The sequence below is a fragment of the Oryctolagus cuniculus genome, chromosome 2, assembly GCF_051225735.1.
Source record: "Oryctolagus cuniculus isolate XC-2025 breed Fujian yellow rabbit chromosome 2, ASM5122573v1, whole genome shotgun sequence".
Lineage (NCBI taxonomy): Eukaryota > Metazoa > Chordata > Mammalia > Lagomorpha > Leporidae > Oryctolagus > Oryctolagus cuniculus.
The window spans coordinates 46,462,739-46,482,262 of NC_142868.1; the positions used below are offsets into that span (position 1 = coordinate 46,462,739).

The 19,524-nt window shown below is 54.9% G+C and overlaps 1 protein-coding gene across 1 annotated transcript in view; it reads left to right on the top strand.

Annotated features, from left to right (window-relative positions):
• Window positions 1-19,524, top strand: part of SCARA5 (scavenger receptor class A member 5) — a 127,821-nt gene that overhangs the window by 76,633 nt on the left and 31,664 nt on the right. The window contains exons 4-7 of the mRNA XM_002709450.6: window positions 2,318-2,992; window positions 11,391-11,471; window positions 13,235-13,333; window positions 15,114-15,170. Of these exons, the coding sequence (XP_002709496.4) occupies window positions 2,318-2,992; window positions 11,391-11,471; window positions 13,235-13,333; window positions 15,114-15,170 (912 nt within the window). The remainder of the gene's footprint in view (window positions 1-2,317; window positions 2,993-11,390; window positions 11,472-13,234; window positions 13,334-15,113; window positions 15,171-19,524) is intronic.

Consider the following 19,524-nt stretch of genomic DNA (forward strand, 5'->3'; position numbering starts at 1 on the left):
CACTGGTTCACTCCCCCCAGACGACCGCAACAGCCGGAGCTGTGCCAGTCTGAAGCCTGGAGCCAGGAGCTTCTTCCACGTTTTCCACATGGGTGCAGGGGCCCAAGGACTTAGGCCATCTTCCACTGCTTTCCCAAGCCATAGCAGACAGCTGGATGGAAAGTGGAGCAGCCGGGTCTTGAACCGGTGCCCATATGGGATGCCGGAGCTTCAGGCCAGGGCTTTAACCCGCTGCGCCACAGCGCCGACCCCAATAAATCTTTTTTAAAATTAAAAAATAAATCACTAGGTCCAGAAGAAGTTGAGACAGGGTTCCAGGTCCCCTTCCAGCCCTTCCTAGCCAGAAGTGACGTCTCTCCTGCAGGGCAGTCGCCTCCAGTGCTGTGTGCTTCCAGGAGCGTCACTGCAGGATCGCGGCAGCTGGGCTTCATGTGGCCCAAGAATCCTCCCAACTCAGCTCCCTCCCTCCAAACATGAAGCCCTGGAAGAGAATTGATTTGGTCCAGATTTTCTTATTATTCAAACAAGCTGGGTACCAAGTTGCCCGGTTCACTGCCTTCCCAGATGTCCAGGCAGCATGCCCCCTGAGTCTTCTTTGGCCCCAGCTCCTGTTTTGCGCCGCGCCACTACTAGTTGCCATTTCTCTGGTTTGCAGAGCAAAGCAAGGCAGCAAGCATCCCTGGACCTATCATTGCAGGGTTTGTCGTGCACCTGAGGACGGCAGTTCCCAAACCCCAAGGAGCCACAGGCATGCCAGAGTATAGAGACAGAGACGCCCCCTCCTCTTGCTATTGTGAAACCAACTGCGGCTCATTAACGGAGAAAGGGAGCCAGGCACTAGAGGAGGATCGCTGAGGTGGGAGTTTGCTGAGGAAGGAAACCGGGGACTAGCAGGGAGGGTTGGCGGCCGCAGACAAGGGAGGATGTGGATAGATACAATAGCGTTCTTCACCTGCCCGCATGGGTCCTGGCTGCCACCTGTGAGCCCTGAACGCGGAAGTAGTAAAATCAGTGCTGCCACCTTGAGCCTGGCTCAGGGGGTGGTATTCCTTTAGGCAGCTCTGGAGCCCGTGCAAGGGGAAGCCCCCAGGCTCTGGACCAAGTCCTTTGGGCTCCAACTCACTCTCTGTGCCGCTCTGGGCAGTATTGATGGCTCTCACTGTGCAAAGGGATAACCATGGCACTGTCTCAGTCTGCTACTCAGGCTGCTAGAGCCAAACACCATAGACTGGATCAACAGCAGGGACGTATTGCTGGGCTGGGGTCATGGGGCTGTGCGTTCAGCCACCCATGTGAAGCTGACGTCCCCTATCAGAGTGCTGGCTCGAGTCCTGGCTCCGTTGCTTCCAGTCCTACTTCCTGCGAATTCTCCTGAGAAGGCAGTGGGTAATGATCCAATTATTTGGGCCCCTGCCACCCATGTGGGAGACCTGGATAGAGTTCTGGACTCCTGGCTTCTGCCTGGCCCGTCCTGGTCATTTGGGAATTGAACCAGTAGGTGGAAGATCTCTCTCACTCTTGCTCTCCCTCTCATTCTCTTTCTGTCACCATGCCTTTCAAATAAATAAATCAGTTTTTACAAAGAAAGGAATGTATTGCTCAGTGCTGGAGGATGGAGGCCCAAGGTCAAGGTTGCCAGCAAACTCAGCACTGCGGGCCTGGTTCTCAGAGCTGGTACCGCCTATGTGTCCAGAGGCAGAGAGGGCCAACAGCTCCCTCGCCCCTTTTATAAGGTCACTGATCTCATTCACGAGGCCTGTGTCCTGGCTTAGTTGCCTTCTAAAGGCCCCACCTCTTAATACTGTCGCCTTGGCAGTTAAGTGTCCACCTATGCATGGAGTGGGGAGGGACACACTGAGACCCTAACAGGAACTTAGCTCCTCAAGCTGAGACAGTCACAGCACCCAGAACCCGACGTTGTCCTACACAAAACTGCTGCTATCCTCACCACTTTTCAGGACGCAGAAATGTCAGTTTCACCCACCTGACACCCAGTGCTGAGATCTGTCTGGCCAATCAGACTTATCTGCAGCTTAGACTCATTTTGAGATCTTTTGAAAAACTCCGGAGTCCAGGTCTCATCCCCATCAATTAAATCACACTTCCCGCAGATGGGCCACCTGGCCAGGTGATTCTAGTGGGCAGACGGGTACAACACCTGGGGGCTACTGAAACGCTCAACATTAGCCACCTCTGCTTTCCATTCAGCTCTCCTTGATTAAGCACCTACTGAATGCCAGCCTCTGGTCAGGCTTGATTAATCTTAGCCAGGACCTTGCTCCCCAATGGTGCTCACATCTCCGTTCCTCCTCCACAGTGTCCAGGCCCCGCAGCTCCCCGGACGACCTGAAGGCGCTGACCAGGAATGTGAACCGGCTGAACGAGAGCTTCCGGGACTTGCAGCTGCGGCTGCTGCAGGCGCCACTGCAGGCGGACCTGATGGAGCAGGTGTGGAAGGTGCAGGACGCGATGCAGAACCAGACAGACTCACTGCTGGCACTGGCGGGCGCCGTGCAGCGGCTGGAAGGCGCACTGTGGGGGCTGCAAGCCCAGGCGGCGCAGACCGAGCAGGCGGTGGCCCTGCTGCGCGACCGCACTGGCCAGCAGAGTGACACAGTGCAGCTGGAGCTGTACCAGCTGCAGGTGGAGAGCAACCGCAGCCAGCTGCTGCTGCGGCGCCACGCGGGAATGCTGGACGGGCTGGCGCGCAGGGTGGACGTCCTGGGCGAGGAGCTGGCCGACATGGGCGGTGCACTGCGTGGCCTCAACCACAGCCTGTCCTATGACGTGGCCCTGCACAGCACACGGCTGCAGGACCTGCAGGTGCTGGTGAGCAATGCCAGCGAGGACACGCGCCGCATGCGGCTGGTGCACATGGGCATGGAGCTGCAGCTCAAGCAGGAGCTGGCCATGCTCAACACCGTCACCGAGGACCTGCGCCTCAAGGACTGGGAGCACTCCATCGCGCTCAGGAACATCTCCCTGGCCAAAGGTACCCGCCTGGCCCGGCCCAGCCTGTAGGGCCTCCCTTCTGTGCACCCCTGCCCCATGGTATGGGAGTCCCCATCTCCCCAAGTGCACTTGCTATGCCATTCCTCGTTTAAGTCTCCTACAAGATTCTGGAATTTTCTGCTGACTTCCAGGGCCTGCACTGTTCTGTCCCTTAGGTAAGCCTCCCTAGGACAGAGAACAGATTCAGCGTCCACACCCCTACCCTTGGGAATGACTAAGGTGGCCAGTGGGGGTCCTGGTAATCAGAACTTGGGTGTGCAGACTGGGGCCTCTGAGCACTAGGGCTGGGGCAGGAGCCTATTGGGTTGCAGGCTCACACATGGAGTAGAGACCAATTCTAGTGCTGTGCTGTTTCCCATGGGAGGAGGTGGCCCACACTGTCAGCAGCACCTCTGGTGAAGTGTGTGTTTCCCACATCACCCCCTGCACAAAACCCAGCACGGCTCCCCAGAGTCTGCCCAGCCGATGACCAACCCCGCAGCCTGACAGGCAGTGTTAATGCCACTGTCAGCACCTACTACAGGCCAGGTACCGTGCCAAGTGTGTCTCGTATGGCACCCTTATAAAACAGCTCTCTAGGGAAGGGGCGTGGTTCCCGTTCTACTGATGACCACACGAAGTGCTCGCCAACAGTTGCTGGGCCAGGGAGTGACGGAGCAGGGTTTGTCTCGGGACCTGGTGATCTGAGAGTTAGTGTGTGTTCCATCACCTTCCTTTTGCGTGGGTAGATGGGGGGCTCAGTCCGTGTCACTTAATCCCACGCCTTCTAAGAGTTCTCCTACTGCTCCAGCTCACTCATGGCTCCCTCCTCTGAGACTCTACCTCTATCAGAGCAGAAAGGACTTGTGATGGGGCCCCCATCTGAGTGCCTTCCAGTTTACAGAGCGCTTGCTGGGTACGTTATTTCGTTTTCAGGGAGGTCCTCATGGCAAACCATGGGGTTGGTTTCATGCACGTGTTATTATCGAGGGAGAGGTAGGATTTTGGCAGGAAAGTGACTGAGGCTTGAGGAGACCCTACCTGGCTCTCTCGAGGCCACGTGGCTGGGAATAATGTAACCCAGGACTTTTGTTTGTAACCAGATGTAATTCACATGCCGTAAACACGCCCATTCCAAGTGTAGAATTCGAGGCCCAGTCCAGAGCTTCTAGTCCCAACACCCGGTGCTCATTCTGCCATCCTGTTCTTCTCTGGTCTATCCCTGTGCCCTCAGCACTAACAGTGCGATCCGCACAGTGGGACTCAGTGAATGAGGAACAACTGGTAAACCTGACGCCAGCCATCCACAGTGCCCTGCCTGGTTGTGCGCTCTTTTCATGTTGGGCTTTTACGTCTAAGAAATCACAGGAGGGTAGGAGGCAGAATTTCTTCTTCCGAATCCACTCCCTGAGATCTTCCTTTTCCCATCTTCTCTTTCCCTGGACCTCCCCTGCCCCTGGCAGTCTGCTCAGATAGCTGCTAACAAAAGTAACTCTGCTGGATTAAGACCTGTGATGAACAGGACATTTAGACACGAGTTCTCCAACTCCCCCAGCAAAGGATGGGGCACTCGAGTAATCTCCCCACTCTTCCCTACACAGCTGGCAGGTGGCAAAGCCAGGTTCCCAGCTTGGATCTTTCTGACGCAGACACTCAGGTCATTGCCACCAACATCCTGCTTCCTCACCATAGGCACTGATGGCACCCCCGGCTCGTCCCCACGTGGTAGGAGCGGCAGGGCAGCTCTCTGGGGCCTCTTTTCTAAGGCATGAATACCATTCCCAAGGGCTCCGCTTGTGGCCTAATCACCTCCTCAGGCCCCGCCTCAAGACCCCATCACATTGGCCGTTAGCCCTGAGCGTAGGAATCGCAGGGGCACGGACATTCTGATCACAGCACTGGAGCGCCTGGCTGCTCCCAGCTTGGCGTCAGTTGGCCTCCGCTCCCCGTGTCGCCACCGTGTCTGCTGTCTCCCTTGCCCACCTCCCTCTCTCATTGCAGTCAGGTATCTGTTATTATTAAAAAGGCTCTGTGGGCATGCCTATGTGTAGCTGCCACTCTACTTAAACACATTTACAAGTTTTCATGTATTTATTTGACAGGCAGAAAGAGAGAAAGAGGGAGAGAGAGAGATCACATTAACTGGTTCATTCCCCCCGAACACCCACAACAACATGGCTCATAGGACACAAACTGGAAACCAGGACTCCCGTGTAGATGGCAGGAATTATTTGAACCATCACTACTACACCATTTAATTGTAATAAGAAAAAACTACCTTTGCTTTTAGGCAAAGGTTTTATCAAATAAGCTGCCATGCATCTCCGTACTGCGGTCTGTAATGGGCTTTCCACCATCACTTTGTCCAATCCCTCTGTTAAGGTGTTTGCATACACACACAGACAGACACATATATAGACACAAATACACACATGCACTCGCACAGACACACACAGATACACACAGAGATACATACACAAACACACAGATATACATGTATATACACAGACACACACAGATACACACATGCACTCACATAGACACATGCACACATACACACAGATACACACAGACGCACATGCAGACACACAGAGATACACAAGCACTCACACACACAGACACATGAAGATACACAGATACACTCACACAGACACACACACAGACACACGTGAAGACACACAGGTACACACAGGTACACACACACATACCCCAATTCCACTCTGCCCTTCCCTGGCTCAGAATTCACAAAGATTTAACCATGTGTGTTTTTCAAACATGAGCTTATTTACATTATTATTGAGCTCAACCCCAATGGTTTCCATTTTCTCACAGTGTTGTACACTCTTCTATACTTTTCTCTCTCAGTTCGGTCTGTTGTGTGCATCTACATTGGGGCTTTCTGGTTTTCGTCTTGGATTTTCAAGGATCAGATCTGTTGACATCTCTCTCTGTGGCTTTTAGAGAAACAAGAGAAGTTAGATAATGGAGGGGGAGGCATCGCAGAGTGGGAAGAGGGGGCCAGAGAAGAGAGTCGCCCAGGGAGGGACGCGACCCCCAGCGACGCCCCAGCCGCGCTCGGCCGGCGCGGTGTGCTGCGAGGCAGGTTTGCTGGAACAAGGCATTCTGAGTGAGAGCAGATCTCTGCAGTCATCCAGTTGGGTCCTCGTGCTCTGCCATGGAGGACGCCGGGCCCAGCGGGGAGAGGCTTGTCCATGTGGAAGGCTGAGCCAGTGGCCCCCTGGACTAGGAGATTCATCTCCTGGTTTATGAAAGCAAGACTGCAATGCAGAGTTCCCTGCGGGCTACTTTTTTTTTTTTTTTTTTTTTTTGAGGAGAAACCCCACCCAGCAGAGTGGGAAGCCCAGTTCAACAGCTGTTGATGAAGGGATGGCCTAGCAGAGGGGCCCTGGGCTCCAGGCTCTGCCTCTGAGTCCTCGGCTGCAGGTAGAAGGGACCCGCTGAAGGCGTGGGGCGTCCCTGTGAACAGACTGCTGTGTGCAGCGGAGTTTCTACTCCACACACTTCGGGGGCCTGTGGGCTGGCTGAGGGTCCCAGGCTGGGTGCACGGCAGCCCTGTCCTCTCACCTTTCAGAGCTGACTCTGCGGGGAAAGGGGTAGAGGGCGCGCTGTGAAAATGAACAAGTACCCAGCACTGCCTGTGTGCCGCCTCTGCCCTTGGGGCTCAGGGGCCTGCGGCCGGACAGTGCCTGTGCCTTTGGGGGCCTCGGTCTCCTTGGCCATGAAGTGGGGCTGGCACCTGCTTCTCGGGGGCACGGAGACGAGTCCTGAGGGACGGAACGGAGGGCTCTCGGGCCTGTGAAGGGAGTGGGTGCTCCGAGCTTGGTGCCCAGTGAGCAGAGTGAGGACCTCCACGCTCTGTCACCCCCTGGGGTTAGCATGGCCCCGGGGGTGGTGTTTTCACAAAGATTTCCAGGACTGTACTGCTGGCTTCAGGCCTCTATCAGCTGTCCTGATCACCTGTTCTTGGTGGGTCATTCCTGATTCCTGCGCACGCATGCCGTCATGCTTGCTTTTCCCTGCCATTGGCTGGTCCCCAGGAAAACCCTAGTGCTTCCCCCAAATGCTCAGTCACACTCAGTTCAGAGCGTGCTTCCATGGAGTGTCTCAGGGGCAGCTGGGTGAGGGCTGTACAGGGCTGCATGGGGTTAGCAGGTGGACCGGTGGACAGGCCTTGAGAGGGGGCCCAGGACCCTGCCCCTCCTTTTCCCAACCACTCCATGACCTTGGCCTGCCCAGTGATGGAGAAGATGAGACACGTGACCGTGTAAAAAGAAGTGAGAAAGCCCACCCCGCACAGCTGGGACCAGTGATGCCCTACCCTCTTCTGTGCTTCAGCCGCACCTGCGTTCCGGCTGTGTGTGAGGCCCCGGGGCCACAGACAGCAGCTTTGGTCCTGTGGGCAGACCTGTCCTCTTTGGGACCACAGTCCTAGGACAGGGGTGGCACCAGTGGCCAGGGGCTGCCTGACCAGGCCCAGAGTATGCCAATGAGGGCACATGCAGCGATCTGCCATGCTCCCCACCCCCACCCCAGCGACCTGCCAGGCTGCCCCCAGCCCTGAGCTCTAGAGCTCTGATCGGAAGATCAGAGGAGTGGGTGTGAAGTGGGCATGAGTGGGATGAGAGGAACTGGACTCTTAGACAGGAAAGGACGTGGCTAGTGTTTGGGGCCACTGTCAGGAGCAGGTTCTTGCTGAGGCAGCGGGGCCTTTGTGTCTGGAAGCCCCTGGCGTGGCTGTGTCTGGAAGCCCCCAGTGTGGATCTGCAGCAGGAAGAGCCAGTTCAGTGACGAGCTGAGGGGTTGCTCCCCGTCCTGCCTTGAAAGCGTCCAGGGCGCTGAGTCCACTCGGTGGCTTCGGTATTTCTGAGGCGCTGATCGGACATCAGGGCACCCCGTACACACATGGGCTGGAGAGAGAGAGACCAGAGATGAGGAGGTCTTTACGAAGGCTGAGAATGAGGCCGCTGGGGCCCCAGCGAGGGTGGTGCAGTGAGGAAGGAGGTAGAGACGCGACAGGTCTCGAATGGCAGGGTGCGAGTGTGGACGAAGAAAGAGGCGTGAAAGCAGGCTTGCGATTTCTAGCCTGGAGCCCTGAGGAAATAACAGCTCCGAGACACAGAAGGCAGCCGTGATGACTTGAAGAGGGCGTGGTCCTTGGAGCCCCCAGCAACCTGGCCCCACGGGGCTCCGGTTACCTTGTAGGCTGTTCTGAGTCAGCTGGGCCAGCCCCACCTGAAGAGGTGACTAAGGCCGTCAGTGAGCACCCACCCTTAATGTCCATCCTGGCTTCTCCCCAGCTAATGCCTAGCAAAGGCCCTCACTGGCCGCTTGGTTGTGGTTTTGGAACAGATCCTATGCACGGAGCATCCCTGGATGATCCGTTCAAGCCAGGCCTGGTGAGTTCAGGGCCCCCCAGCGTAGCCCTAAGCAATGATCTCACAGCAGAGCTGATGGAGCATTGTGCAAAGAAAAGTTCAGATGGCCGGGGGCGACCTCCCACACAAGGTGTCAAAGCCATTTTATAGCCATGTGTCACCGAGCCCACTTACCCCTCACTGCAGTGCACAAAGAGAGGGACAGTGCCAGCATGTACTCGATCCAGGACAGAGACCCGAGAGGTTGCGTACCCACACTCAACCCCTACCTTCCAAATGGTCCCTACCAACTGCAGGGCTGTCCTCCTGGGCAGTAGCCTCCCTCTGTGGGCCTTCCTCCTGGGAAGGTCCATACACTGGGTCGCGCCAGCATCAGAGTGAGCAGGACATGTTGAAGTGTGCAGTGCATTGCACCCATGACCAGCTCAATGCCTGGAGCCCCCAGGTTCCTGATTGGGGGTGGGGTGGGGTGGAAAAGAGTGGAAGGAGCTGAGGTATATGGGGTGTGTGTGGGGGGGGGTCCATCTAGTCATTCTCCTGGTTCCCTCTGCGGCATCCTTGACCTGGAGGGGAGATTGTGGGTTTGGGAGCCGGAGAGCTCATTTGTGTCTTAACTCTGCCTTTCACAACGGGCTAACCTTAGCTCTGATGCAAGCAGGTCTGTGTCTCAGTCCTGTGTCCTGAAACCTTGTATCAATGTGGCCAATGTTACTTTGCTTTCCTTTGTAGAAAGGAGAGTGATGGCTCCAAAATCAGGTCTTCTCTAAATGCTGTGGGAAACTCATGGCTTTAAAAATGTTCGTTGCTTTTTTCCCCTGTGTGTGTGCCATTGAATTATTAAACAGCTGTCAACTTTGGTTAGGGTCTGAGGAGGTGCCAACTTCTGGAATGTATCAGTACATGGTGATCCTGGCGGCCGGGTTGTTTTGTATGTATTAACATCCCCTGATCTCATAGACTCATTCATTCATCAACTATTTATTGTGCAAGATATCGCTGCTGGGCTGGAGTGTGCACGTGTTGGTTCCCCAGGGCTGCCAGCTCATTCTCTCCCGGTCCTGGAGGCCGGAGGTCTGAAACCCAGGTGTTTGCGGGGCCGTGTTCCTTTGCAAAGCTCTGAGGAAGGATCCCTCCCTCCCCGCTGCCTCCGAGCTTCTCACTGCTGGCTGCCCTTGGCTTGCAGAAGTGTCCCTCCGAGATGTGCCTCTGCCGCCCAGTGCTCTCCGTGTAGCTCATCTGTTTTCTCACCAGTCTGCAGACCCCACCCCTCTCTAGTTTGCCCTCAACTGATCACACCGGGAAAGGCCCCACTGCCAAATACGGTTGCATTCTGAGGTTCCAGGTGGATATGAATTTGGGAGGGACGTGTGGAAGTCAGTCCAGCACTGTTTGGTTGTTTTTCCCTGGTTTTCTCTTACAAAGCAACAGGAGGTGAGAGCTTGCAGCCTGGGTCTGCCCAGCAAGTGGGGAGTGCCAAGGATGGAGCCATCCCACAGAGAGCAGGCAATGTTGTCAGGAAAGAGAGAACACAGTGCCTACAGATAAGAGCAGCGAGAGATGTGGCTAATAGCATGATGCAATGCATTCAAACCCGTCGTGCCCACTTCCAGCAGGAGCAGGGGGCCAGAGGTTCTGCCAGGGAGGTGGCACTGGGCAGCTGCAGGGGCTGGCAGTCACGGGGTGGCTCCCGGGCTTGCCAGCCTGCGGTGGCAGGAAGGTTCTGGGAAGGACGAGACGTCTAGCCCAGTGGGTGTGGTAGAGTGGACAGATGCCAGACAGACCTGGGTTGAAACCACTGCTCCTTCACTCGCTGCTGGCTGTGTGGCCTCAGAGGAGTAACTTCAAAACACAGCGTAGTCCCAGGGACCAAATCCAATCACGTACAGGAGAATTCCTGCCCCGCTGGAGCCTTGCCCGGGAAAGCAGCCCCGCGCAGGAGTAATCTGAAACCCCTTCTTCCATCCAGGTGCTCAGGCCAGAAATCTGAGCTTGGTCCCAGCCTCCTTCTCCCCAGCCTTCGTCACAGCCGAGCCCTCCTCGGTCTCTCTGCTTCTAATCACTTTTGAATGTGTCCGTGGTGCCCTCCCGGGGGCCACTTCCCTAAGCCGGGCTGCCCTATCTGCCCACTTAGATGGGTTGCGTCTCTGCTTCAGAACCCCTCCTGTTCTGATCCATTTCCCCGGGGGCAGCTGGAGCCGTCTTCCGTTTGGGCAGGTCTTCCGGGGCCCAGGCCCCTCCCTAACTCCTGGCACATTCAGGCGGGATGAAGTCCAACACTCAGGCCGGGCCTCCCAAACCCCCAGGATTCCACCTCTCTCTCCTTGTCAGCCCTCGTGGCGATGGCTCCCCTTGCTCAGAACTCTCTTTTTCACTCTGTCTTCGTCAGCCCGAATAAAACCCCGCAGAGCTGAGTGGCTTCAACCACAGGCACTTGTTTCTCACAGCTCTGGAGGCCAGAAGCCTGAGAACAGGGCGCCAGCATAGCTGGGTTCCGGTGAGGGCCTGTTCTTGGGTTGCAGACTTGGCAGCCTGTCACCTCCTTGCCATCTCCTCCTAGCAAGGACAGGGAGAAAGAGCACCCTCTGTTGGCTTTTATTACAGTCACTAATCTGATGAGCGCCCGCCCTTATGGCCTCATCTAAACCTAATCACCTCCCAAGCTCTTAACTTCCAAACCCATGCCATTGCGGGTGACAGCTTCAACATAGGTGTTTGGGCGCAGGGAACACAAATGCAGTCCATCACACACTCCCACTTGGTCTTTACTGGGGTAACTACTATTCTGTCTTGAGATTTCCCTTTGGCTATGGTTTCCTCCAGGAAGCCTTTACGGATTTCCCCTAAGACTGGGCTAGGTGGCACCCTGTGTACTCCCAACCCTTCCTCTTATAGAGAGAGGATCTTCATTTCCCCCGGGGACGTCCTGCTCCAGGACATCTAATCTTAGTTAGATGTCATCATCTCACAACAGCTCTAACCTCAGTGCTGTCTTCACCCTTCCAGGGCCACCAGGACCCAAAGGTGACCCCGGGAATGAAGGGAAGGAGGGCGAACCCGGCATCCCTGGATTACCTGGACTTCGAGGTAATGGGGACCCCTGGGCAGGACCTAAGGAAGACCCCTAAATCGACCCCAGCCCCCTCTCTCCTTTCCCACTGGCATAGGTGGCGGAGCTCCTGGGAGAGTGGCCAACCAGCTCAGCTTCCAGTGCTGTGTCCCGTAGGCGCCCAGCAGGCTGTTGGCCTGGCTGTGGGATGGGGCACACGCTTTTTCTTAGAAAGTGCCAGGATCCAAAGGAAAATGTTGCATGAGAGGCCTGTGGCTCCCTGAAGCCACTGCCTCCACCTCCACGCACCCCAGAGTCAGGGCTCATGTGACCATGGCCTTCAGAGGGCGTAGGGGGTCTCTGTGGTCCAGAGCCACCCTCTGGGCATGCTGTGGCCCCCCTCTGTTCCCTGAATCAGCCGGCAACTGATACCTCCGCCTGGCCGCACAGCCCACAATGCACGGGGACAGCCCTGAGGACTCGGTGGCTGGTGGAGACGGTCCTTTGGGGGCCTTCTGGAAAGACAATGTTCTTCTTCGACCCAGTGTCTCCCCACTTACTTTATCCTGCCCTGTCCACTCCTGGGCCTGAACTGCAGGCAGCATTGTCCTAGGAGTGAACAGGAAGGAAAGGTGATAAGGGGAACGGTGTCTGGTTATTGGGAATTAGACCCCCACACCAAGCTCTCTCCTAAACCTGTAAGGAAGCTGCAAACCTGGCGAGGGAGGAGAGAGAGCCCCCAGCCACGCCTCCTATCCTGGCCTCCCCTCCCCCAAACTCAGCCTAGGGGCTCGCAGAGCTGCGGGATCACTTTTTCTGCCTAATGAATCATAGGGTGGAGAGCCTTGGGCACATCCTGCCCTGGAAGCCTTGTGGCCACAGGGCCGTTGGACTCTGGGAATAGATACATCATATTAGGATGGAAAAGAAGGAAATTTAATCAGCCCTCTCTGGGGTCCTCCCACTCTCCCGGGGCCCTGCTTCCAGCCACTTGACGTTAGCACTGGAGGAAGAACTCCTGGGAGACGAGCTTCTCCCCGAGTCTGGAAAAGCCCAGAGAAAACCAACTCACTTTCCAAGTAGGAAAGAACAATTAGTCAGAGGGTGAAGGATGCTTTGCTGTGCAGAGATAACTGTGGCTCGGGCCAGGCCTCGGGGGCCCTGGAGCTCTCGCTCAGTGAAAGCATTTGTTGATTCTGGCTCTTGGTGGTGCGATGCAGGCCGTGGGGCCTCAGCGCCTGGAGCTCTGGGGCCTGATCCCACTCGCTGACCCTGCAGACTTCATCCGCGTCAGCCTCCGGCCCCTCTGCTATACCTCCCTGTGTTTGCAGAGGCTCAGAGGTCTTTTTGTTTCTTTCTTAATTAGGAGGGGAAGCTACTTCTTCCTGACCTCCCTGACTGCCAGGGATCGGGAGGTGATGCTGACCGCCTGGAAGCTTCTGGAAGAGCGGGGCTCAGAGCCTGCCTCTAACACTCTGCTCAGAAGAGCATTTGCTGGAACTCACTGTCCAGTGTGCGCAGGGAAAGAGACGTCTCCAGACGTGCAGGCACCACCGCTACTCATAGCTTTCAGTGCGGGGGGGTGGCCGCGTCTGGGCCCAGCACTAAGAGGTGTTCGTAGGGAAGGTCTGCTCCCTGCTTGATTTTGCTTTTGCAGCATCTTTAAATCAGCTGAGAAGAATCAGGCAGCAGAGGCTGTAGAGGATGTGTGGTCGCAGTCACCCATTGAACCCGACTGTGACCTTGAAGTGTCCTTCCAGTTCTTAGTCTGAGGCTCTACCATTGTCTCTTTCCTCCCCAGGTCTGCCAGGGGAGAGAGGAACCCCGGGACTGCCTGGCCCCAAGGGCGATGACGGGAAGCTGGGGGCCACAGGACCAATGGGCATGCGTGGGTTCAAAGGTAATAATCAGCTTGAGTGCACCCAGTGACATCTCACCACCAGCTCCTGGGTAGCACGAGGGCATTGGCCCTGACTGGTTGACCAACTCTGGGCATGTCACTTCCTCTTGTTCAGCATCAGTTTTTCATCTAAAAAGGAGACATTCTCCTGGTACCGTATTTCACAGGCCTTTTACCAGGCATAAATAAGCAAATAGGTGTGGAAATGGTATGCATACTGAAGCCTTTGTAGAAATGCGAGGGAGCATTGCTGCTGGTTGCAGCCCAGAGATGTAACCAGAAGGAGCCAGAGGGTTAGCCTGCAGGACAAAGGGGATGCAGGCCCAGAACAGCTCTGTCTTGGCGGCACTGCCAGGTTCCTGATCTCTCTAATACTCTTTTTATTCCTCTAGCACTTGCCACTTTAATTTACTTCTCAAATTTCATTGCCAAAAATGTTTCTTCTGACATTTTTTTTCTTCCTCTGAATAGTCCCCTTGTTCATGTTTAGGGTATCTACTTTATAGTTAGTCCCTATCTTTTCCCGTTTTTTTCTTTTCCAAGATTGTTCAGACCTCCTGCGCCACTGCAGAAGGTTGGACGTCTGAAGCCCTTTTCCAAGGCTTGTTACTCTCCATTTGTTGTACTGAAAACTAAGAAAAAAATCATTCCACCCTAGGGAATGTCTCTGATGGTCTCTTGACCTTGGATCCCTGGAAAATTTTGTTCTGCTTTGTGACTGGCGATGAGACAGGCTAAGGTTTTCCTTATTTCACAAAATGAATCTTATAACAGTTTATAAAGCACTTCATGTTTGTTGACAAAAATTAGATAATAAATAAGCATACAAAGGATCAAGTGGAAAAAAAGTGGGTCCTCTTCTCCCATCCCTTTACCTCTTACTCTTCAGAATAATCACTGTGAATGCTTTGGAGCACATCCTGCCAGACATTTCTCAAAGCACTCTCATACACGTATGTGGTTGTCTGCTTTTGTTTTGTTTTGTTTTGTTTGTCAAGACTTTGATCACCTTAGGCATCTAACAGACCATCTGAGACATTCCCTAGGAAGGAACGATTTTTTTCTTAGTTTTCAATACAACAAGTAGAGAGTAGGGAGTCTACGGAAAGAACATGAGAGGCCCTTAGAACTTCCTGACTTGGCTTTTCTTGCCAGTGTGCTCTGGCATTTGATCTGCAGATGTCTTTCTAGACATCCTTGCACTAGAATTCCCTCGTCATTTCAGTGTCCACCGAGCGCTGCCAGGACTTTCTGCATCCTTGTGGGATCAGATGCCAGCTGGGGAAAGAGCTCTTTTCTCTTAACCACATCCTGGAAAGGAAATCCCACAATTCCAAGGCAACTCTCACTCATGGTTTATAGTCTCCCCAACAGGAAGACCTGCCTGATACATAACATGCCTCTCCTAATATCACTGAAGCGCCTTCTTGGAACAATCTTGGATGTGGACATCTAAACCTTGACGCTTTAATAGGAGTGTCTTTCCTTTACCTTCTTCCAGCTGACTACCATGCACTTGTCGCGTTTATGTTGTAGACGCCGCTTTTCTATGCTTTAATGAGGAGGGGACAAGTCTCCCTTGGCTGCATCCCCGCTTCCTGGGGTCACAGAGCAGGTGGCTTAACTGGATCTGTGCTGTCTTCCCTGCTGTCACCTGCACTGCTGCCGGCTCCTGCCTGAGGGGTTCTCTGCTCTTGGGTTAAGTCTTCAGCAGATATCTTTTTATTCACAATTAGGATTTATTTCCATTGCTAATGCTACTTTCTCTCCTCTGTTCTAGGTGACCGAGGCCCAAAAGGAGAGAAAGGAGACAGAGGAGACAGAGCTGGAGACAGCAGTAAGGAAATTCTACTGGGTCACTGGGTACTGGGGTGATGCAGGTGGACCTGTGGCCCAAGCAACCCCACAAGTTTGAGGTTCCTGAGTCTGGAGCCATGAGCTTAGATCAAGCCCCCCTCCCTGTTTTTAGGGCTCCAGTGGCCCAGCAGGAGATACTCCATGGGCTGTGTTTCCAGAGTGGGATGAGCTGTGTGGTTTTGTGGGTAGATCCGGAGGCTTCTTCTGTCTGCCTCACTCACTGGCCTCACTTTTCTCATCTGTGAAAATGGGGATAATAAGAGTCGTTGCCTTGTAGAGATGTTGTAAGAATCCATGTAAAGTGCCTGGACACCTGGTTAGGACACAGTAAGCACTAATTAGTATTATTCCATGTCATTCACTAATTCTGACACATTAACTTTTAATTGTATTTTTCCATGAATGTTTTGAAGCCCACTTGTATTTCCTAAAATCATCAGAGACTCTTGCTAAAGAAAATGCCTCGCTTTGCTGGGTGCTGTACAGGGAGTTGCTCAGAGGCAACGTGGCATCATTTTCGTTCTCTTCCTCTGCCATGATCTGAGCAGTGAGCCTGGAGACCTGTGTAGCTGGCAGCCTGCCCAGGGCAGGATTGGGTGTCTTGCAGGTCTCCTCTGACCTGTGCACAAGAAACAGGTCTCTCAAGTTGTGCTGCTGTATTCTAGGGTGTTTTTCCCTTCAGAGGGCTACATGGAGAATCTTCAGAGAGAGTGCTGGACGAGAAGAAAGAGAGCTAGCTGGCTGAGTTTCTAAAACCCCCACGTTCTTGGGTCCTGAAATACACAAAGCCCAACTAATGTGGCGGTCCGCATAGGGAACAGGCAGGTCGTCTCCTCAGGCATGTGTGCCCTGCTTGGGATGCAGGGCTGAGGCCAGAGGAGACAGCACCTGCCTCTTGGGTTCTCCTGTGGACACTCAGGGACGGGGACCCCTGCAGAAGTACAAGCAGGAGGACCCAGATCGGGGGTCTTGCCAAGGCTGGTCTTCCAGGGTGTCAGTGGGTCCTTCAAGTCACGCCTGCATCCCTGTCACGCAGCACCAGAAGGAGACTCGCTCCTGAAAAGGACCCTTCCCCAAGGCCCCTCCCGCCTTCAAGTACCCCCTACTTCCTTCCAGGGGGCAGGGCTTTCGGATCAGATGGATGGAAGCATGCCACGTCTCGGCGCTTTGTCCTCTGAAGTGAGGGACACACCTGGGGAAACCAAGGAAGGGCCCACGCTTGTCCTCGACTCGCCACGGTCCCCTCGCCGGAGACGCTGCCATCCACAAAGCAAGCTGTATGTCCACGGTGTTTCTGGCACCATCCGGAATCCCTCAAGAGGGCTTGCCTGCGAGGGGTTGGGCAGTTGAGGTGGCCAGGTGCAGCCAGAAAGGCCTTCCGAAGCTAAGGCTGGGAGCCGGAAGTGATGGTCACGCTTATCTAAAGGGCTGGGTGCCGAGAGCTGTGCTCAGGGTTCTGCAGGCCCCTGCCCCGTGTGCCGGCTGGGCCAGGCAGAATGCTGCCAAGGTGACCGAGACGGACTGTGGCACATAGCTCTGAGAAAGAAGTAACGGCCACCAGCAGGGTGGGCAGCAAGGGAGGAGCTGTGTGGCAAGATGACCTTTGCAAAGGAGATCAGAAACCCTGCCCGCATGCCGCAGAGGTCTGGCAGCAGTTCCTGAGCTGACTCGGGAGAGGCGACGGGAGGGCGGAGCTGGCAGAGTTGCCATTGACAGGAAGGCTGCTCTGCTCACTGCGCATTTACCTGGCTGCTGTGTGCTGTTGCACTCTGCACAGGGATTTGCCTGAGGCCAGGGCCCACGCAGGGTGGGGAGACGGGAGCAGTGGTCTGGCGGACGGGTGGGGAGGCCTGGGGGAAGGGTGCCCAGTGCGCTTGGCTCTAGCGCCTATTGATTGCACGGCAAGAGGCTGACATCAGCTCTGGCCAGCCTTCCTCGGGGACTGGGGCTACACCCTCTCTGGAGCCCAGAGCTCAGACACACGCAGCTCCAAGACCTCCAGAATGGCCTCTGGGGGCCGTGGAACCGGAGGTGGGAGCGTTCAACAGACAGCTGCAGGGGCAGGAGGCTTTACGCGACCTGAGGGGACCTGGGCGACATGCGGAACCGGAGAGCAAGGCAGAGAGCCCAGGAACCCTCTCCCCTGTTTGAGAGGCCCAGAGGGGAGCCCTGACTTCCACATGTCTTTTTTTTTTTTTTAAGATTTATTTGTTTGGAATGCAGAGGTATAGAGAGAGGAGGACAGAGGGAGAGGTCTTCCATTCTCTGGTTCACTTCCCAAATGGTGGCAACAGCTGGGGTGGGCCCAGGCTGAAGTCAGGAGCCTGAAACTCCACCCAGGTCTCCTGCATGGATGACAGGGGCCCAAGCACTTGGGCCATCTTCTGCTGCCTTCCCAGGTGCATTAGCAGGGAGCTGGATCAGAAGTGGAGCAGCCAGGACTAGAACCTGTGCCTATATGGGATGCCCGCACCACAGGCGGAGGCTTAGCCCACCGCGCCACAGCGCCAGCCCCTCTGCACGTCTGGAGGCAGGACAGAGGCAGAACTGAAGCCTCTCTCTGACTTCCTTCAGTCTGCGATGAGAGCGCAGGACCCGATCTTGGCCAGAATCAGGCTCGGCCCTCATTGGTGACTCCGCAAACCAATTTCAGGGCCTGGGGCTGACGGGCGGGGGACTGTTGAAGGGTCGCCTTCCCACGGCCTCCACCTCCTGGCCTGTGTCTGCCCACGCCAAAGCCCAGCTATATTCAGACTCCCGCTGTGGTCCCAAGGCCGCCGTCCCAGAGGTGTTAACTATATCCCTGAGACCGAGGCTCCGAGGGCAGGGCCAAGGCTCATCTTTCAGAGAAGAGCGGAAAATCTGACGAACCTGGTGCCCACTTCTGGGGGTTTCTTAGTCATCCCCCAGGGCCCTGGGAAGCCTCACCCCATGATGTGCAGGGTGGAAGGGGAGCTGGGCTCCTCCCCTTCAAAAACCAGCGGGGAGAGGAGGAGCTACTCACCAGCTCCTGGCTTCGGGGGAGGCCACAGAGCCCCCACCCAGACCTCTCCTGTGTGCACCTTTAGCAGCGAAAACCTGAAGTTCCAGCAGGTGGGGATGTTACCACACCAAAGGCATCGGTGAGAAAGGCAAGAGCCGCCCCTGCTGGCGGGAGTGAGGCCGGGGGCTTTCCTTTGAGTAGCTCAGGACCCAGGTTTTGAGTCAATATTAAAATATTTTTCAAAACAGAAATCTTGCCATTGTTTACCCGTGTTTTGATCTGGAGTCATAGGATTTCAGGGCTGGATGGGTTTCAGATCAATTCCTCTCCCTCCCCCTCTCCCCACCCCACCCCACCAGTGACCGAGAGCAGAAAAGTGGAGGGGTTCGCAAGGCCACCCTGCAGAGGCCACAGCCAAAGTGGGCGTAGGATCCAGAGCTCTTGAGTTCTGCTTGATGAGAGGTACAAGGTTTTTTTGTGTTTTCAAACCAGAGCAAAATCAGTCATTTTGTTAGATGTTTAGCTTTTGGAAGTTTGGCCAGGGGAGGGGGGAAAGTCACATGTACACATCTCAAGAGAGAAAGCCATTTGTGTTACCCTAGTAAATGGTCCGTTTGCAAGAAAAGTAAATAGTATTTTTTTTTTTTTTGCTATGAGGGGTTGAGTTAAAGATTCAGTTTTGTTTAAGTCTCCCAGCATGAACTTAGAGCAGGGTGTAAGTGAAGATGGTTTTCACAGCCTTTCTCAGTTTGTTTTCACACAGTAAAGAGTATATAGAGGGGTGCAGAGGTGAGTTCTAGGCCAGGGCTCCTTGGTAGCTATCATTGGAGACTCAGAAAGCTTGAGATATGTTGAATGCTTTGTGTGTGTGTTCAGTATTTAGGGACATGAAACAGAGGGAAACTGAGACTCAATGGTCGGCCACGTATGTGGCGGGGGTCCACACAGTTGTCCCCAGGCCGCTGGGATGCTTGCACCTCTGTTTCGGAATAGAGGAAGCAAAGAGAGTCCTTTGCAGTCTGAGAACCACCTGCCTCCCCTCCCTGTGCCTGGAGTGGGCTGCCACCAGGTGCCCTGGGAAATCGGTTCAGGACGATGCAGATTCAAAGAGGAGCCTCGTCTCGGGCTCAGCGGGACAGAGCTGCTGCACATGGTATGTGAAAGGTTTTTTGTTGATGTAACCACACACACATCCTTGATTGCTTATGACTTGAGTAACCCAGCAATCATGTGATTTACGAGGAAGCCACCCCTGGGGCGGGCGTTGTGGGGCAGAGGTTCAGCTTCATCCCCTATTGGAGTGCCAGGGTTCCAGTCCTGCTGCCACTTCCAACTTCAGCTTCCTGCTAGT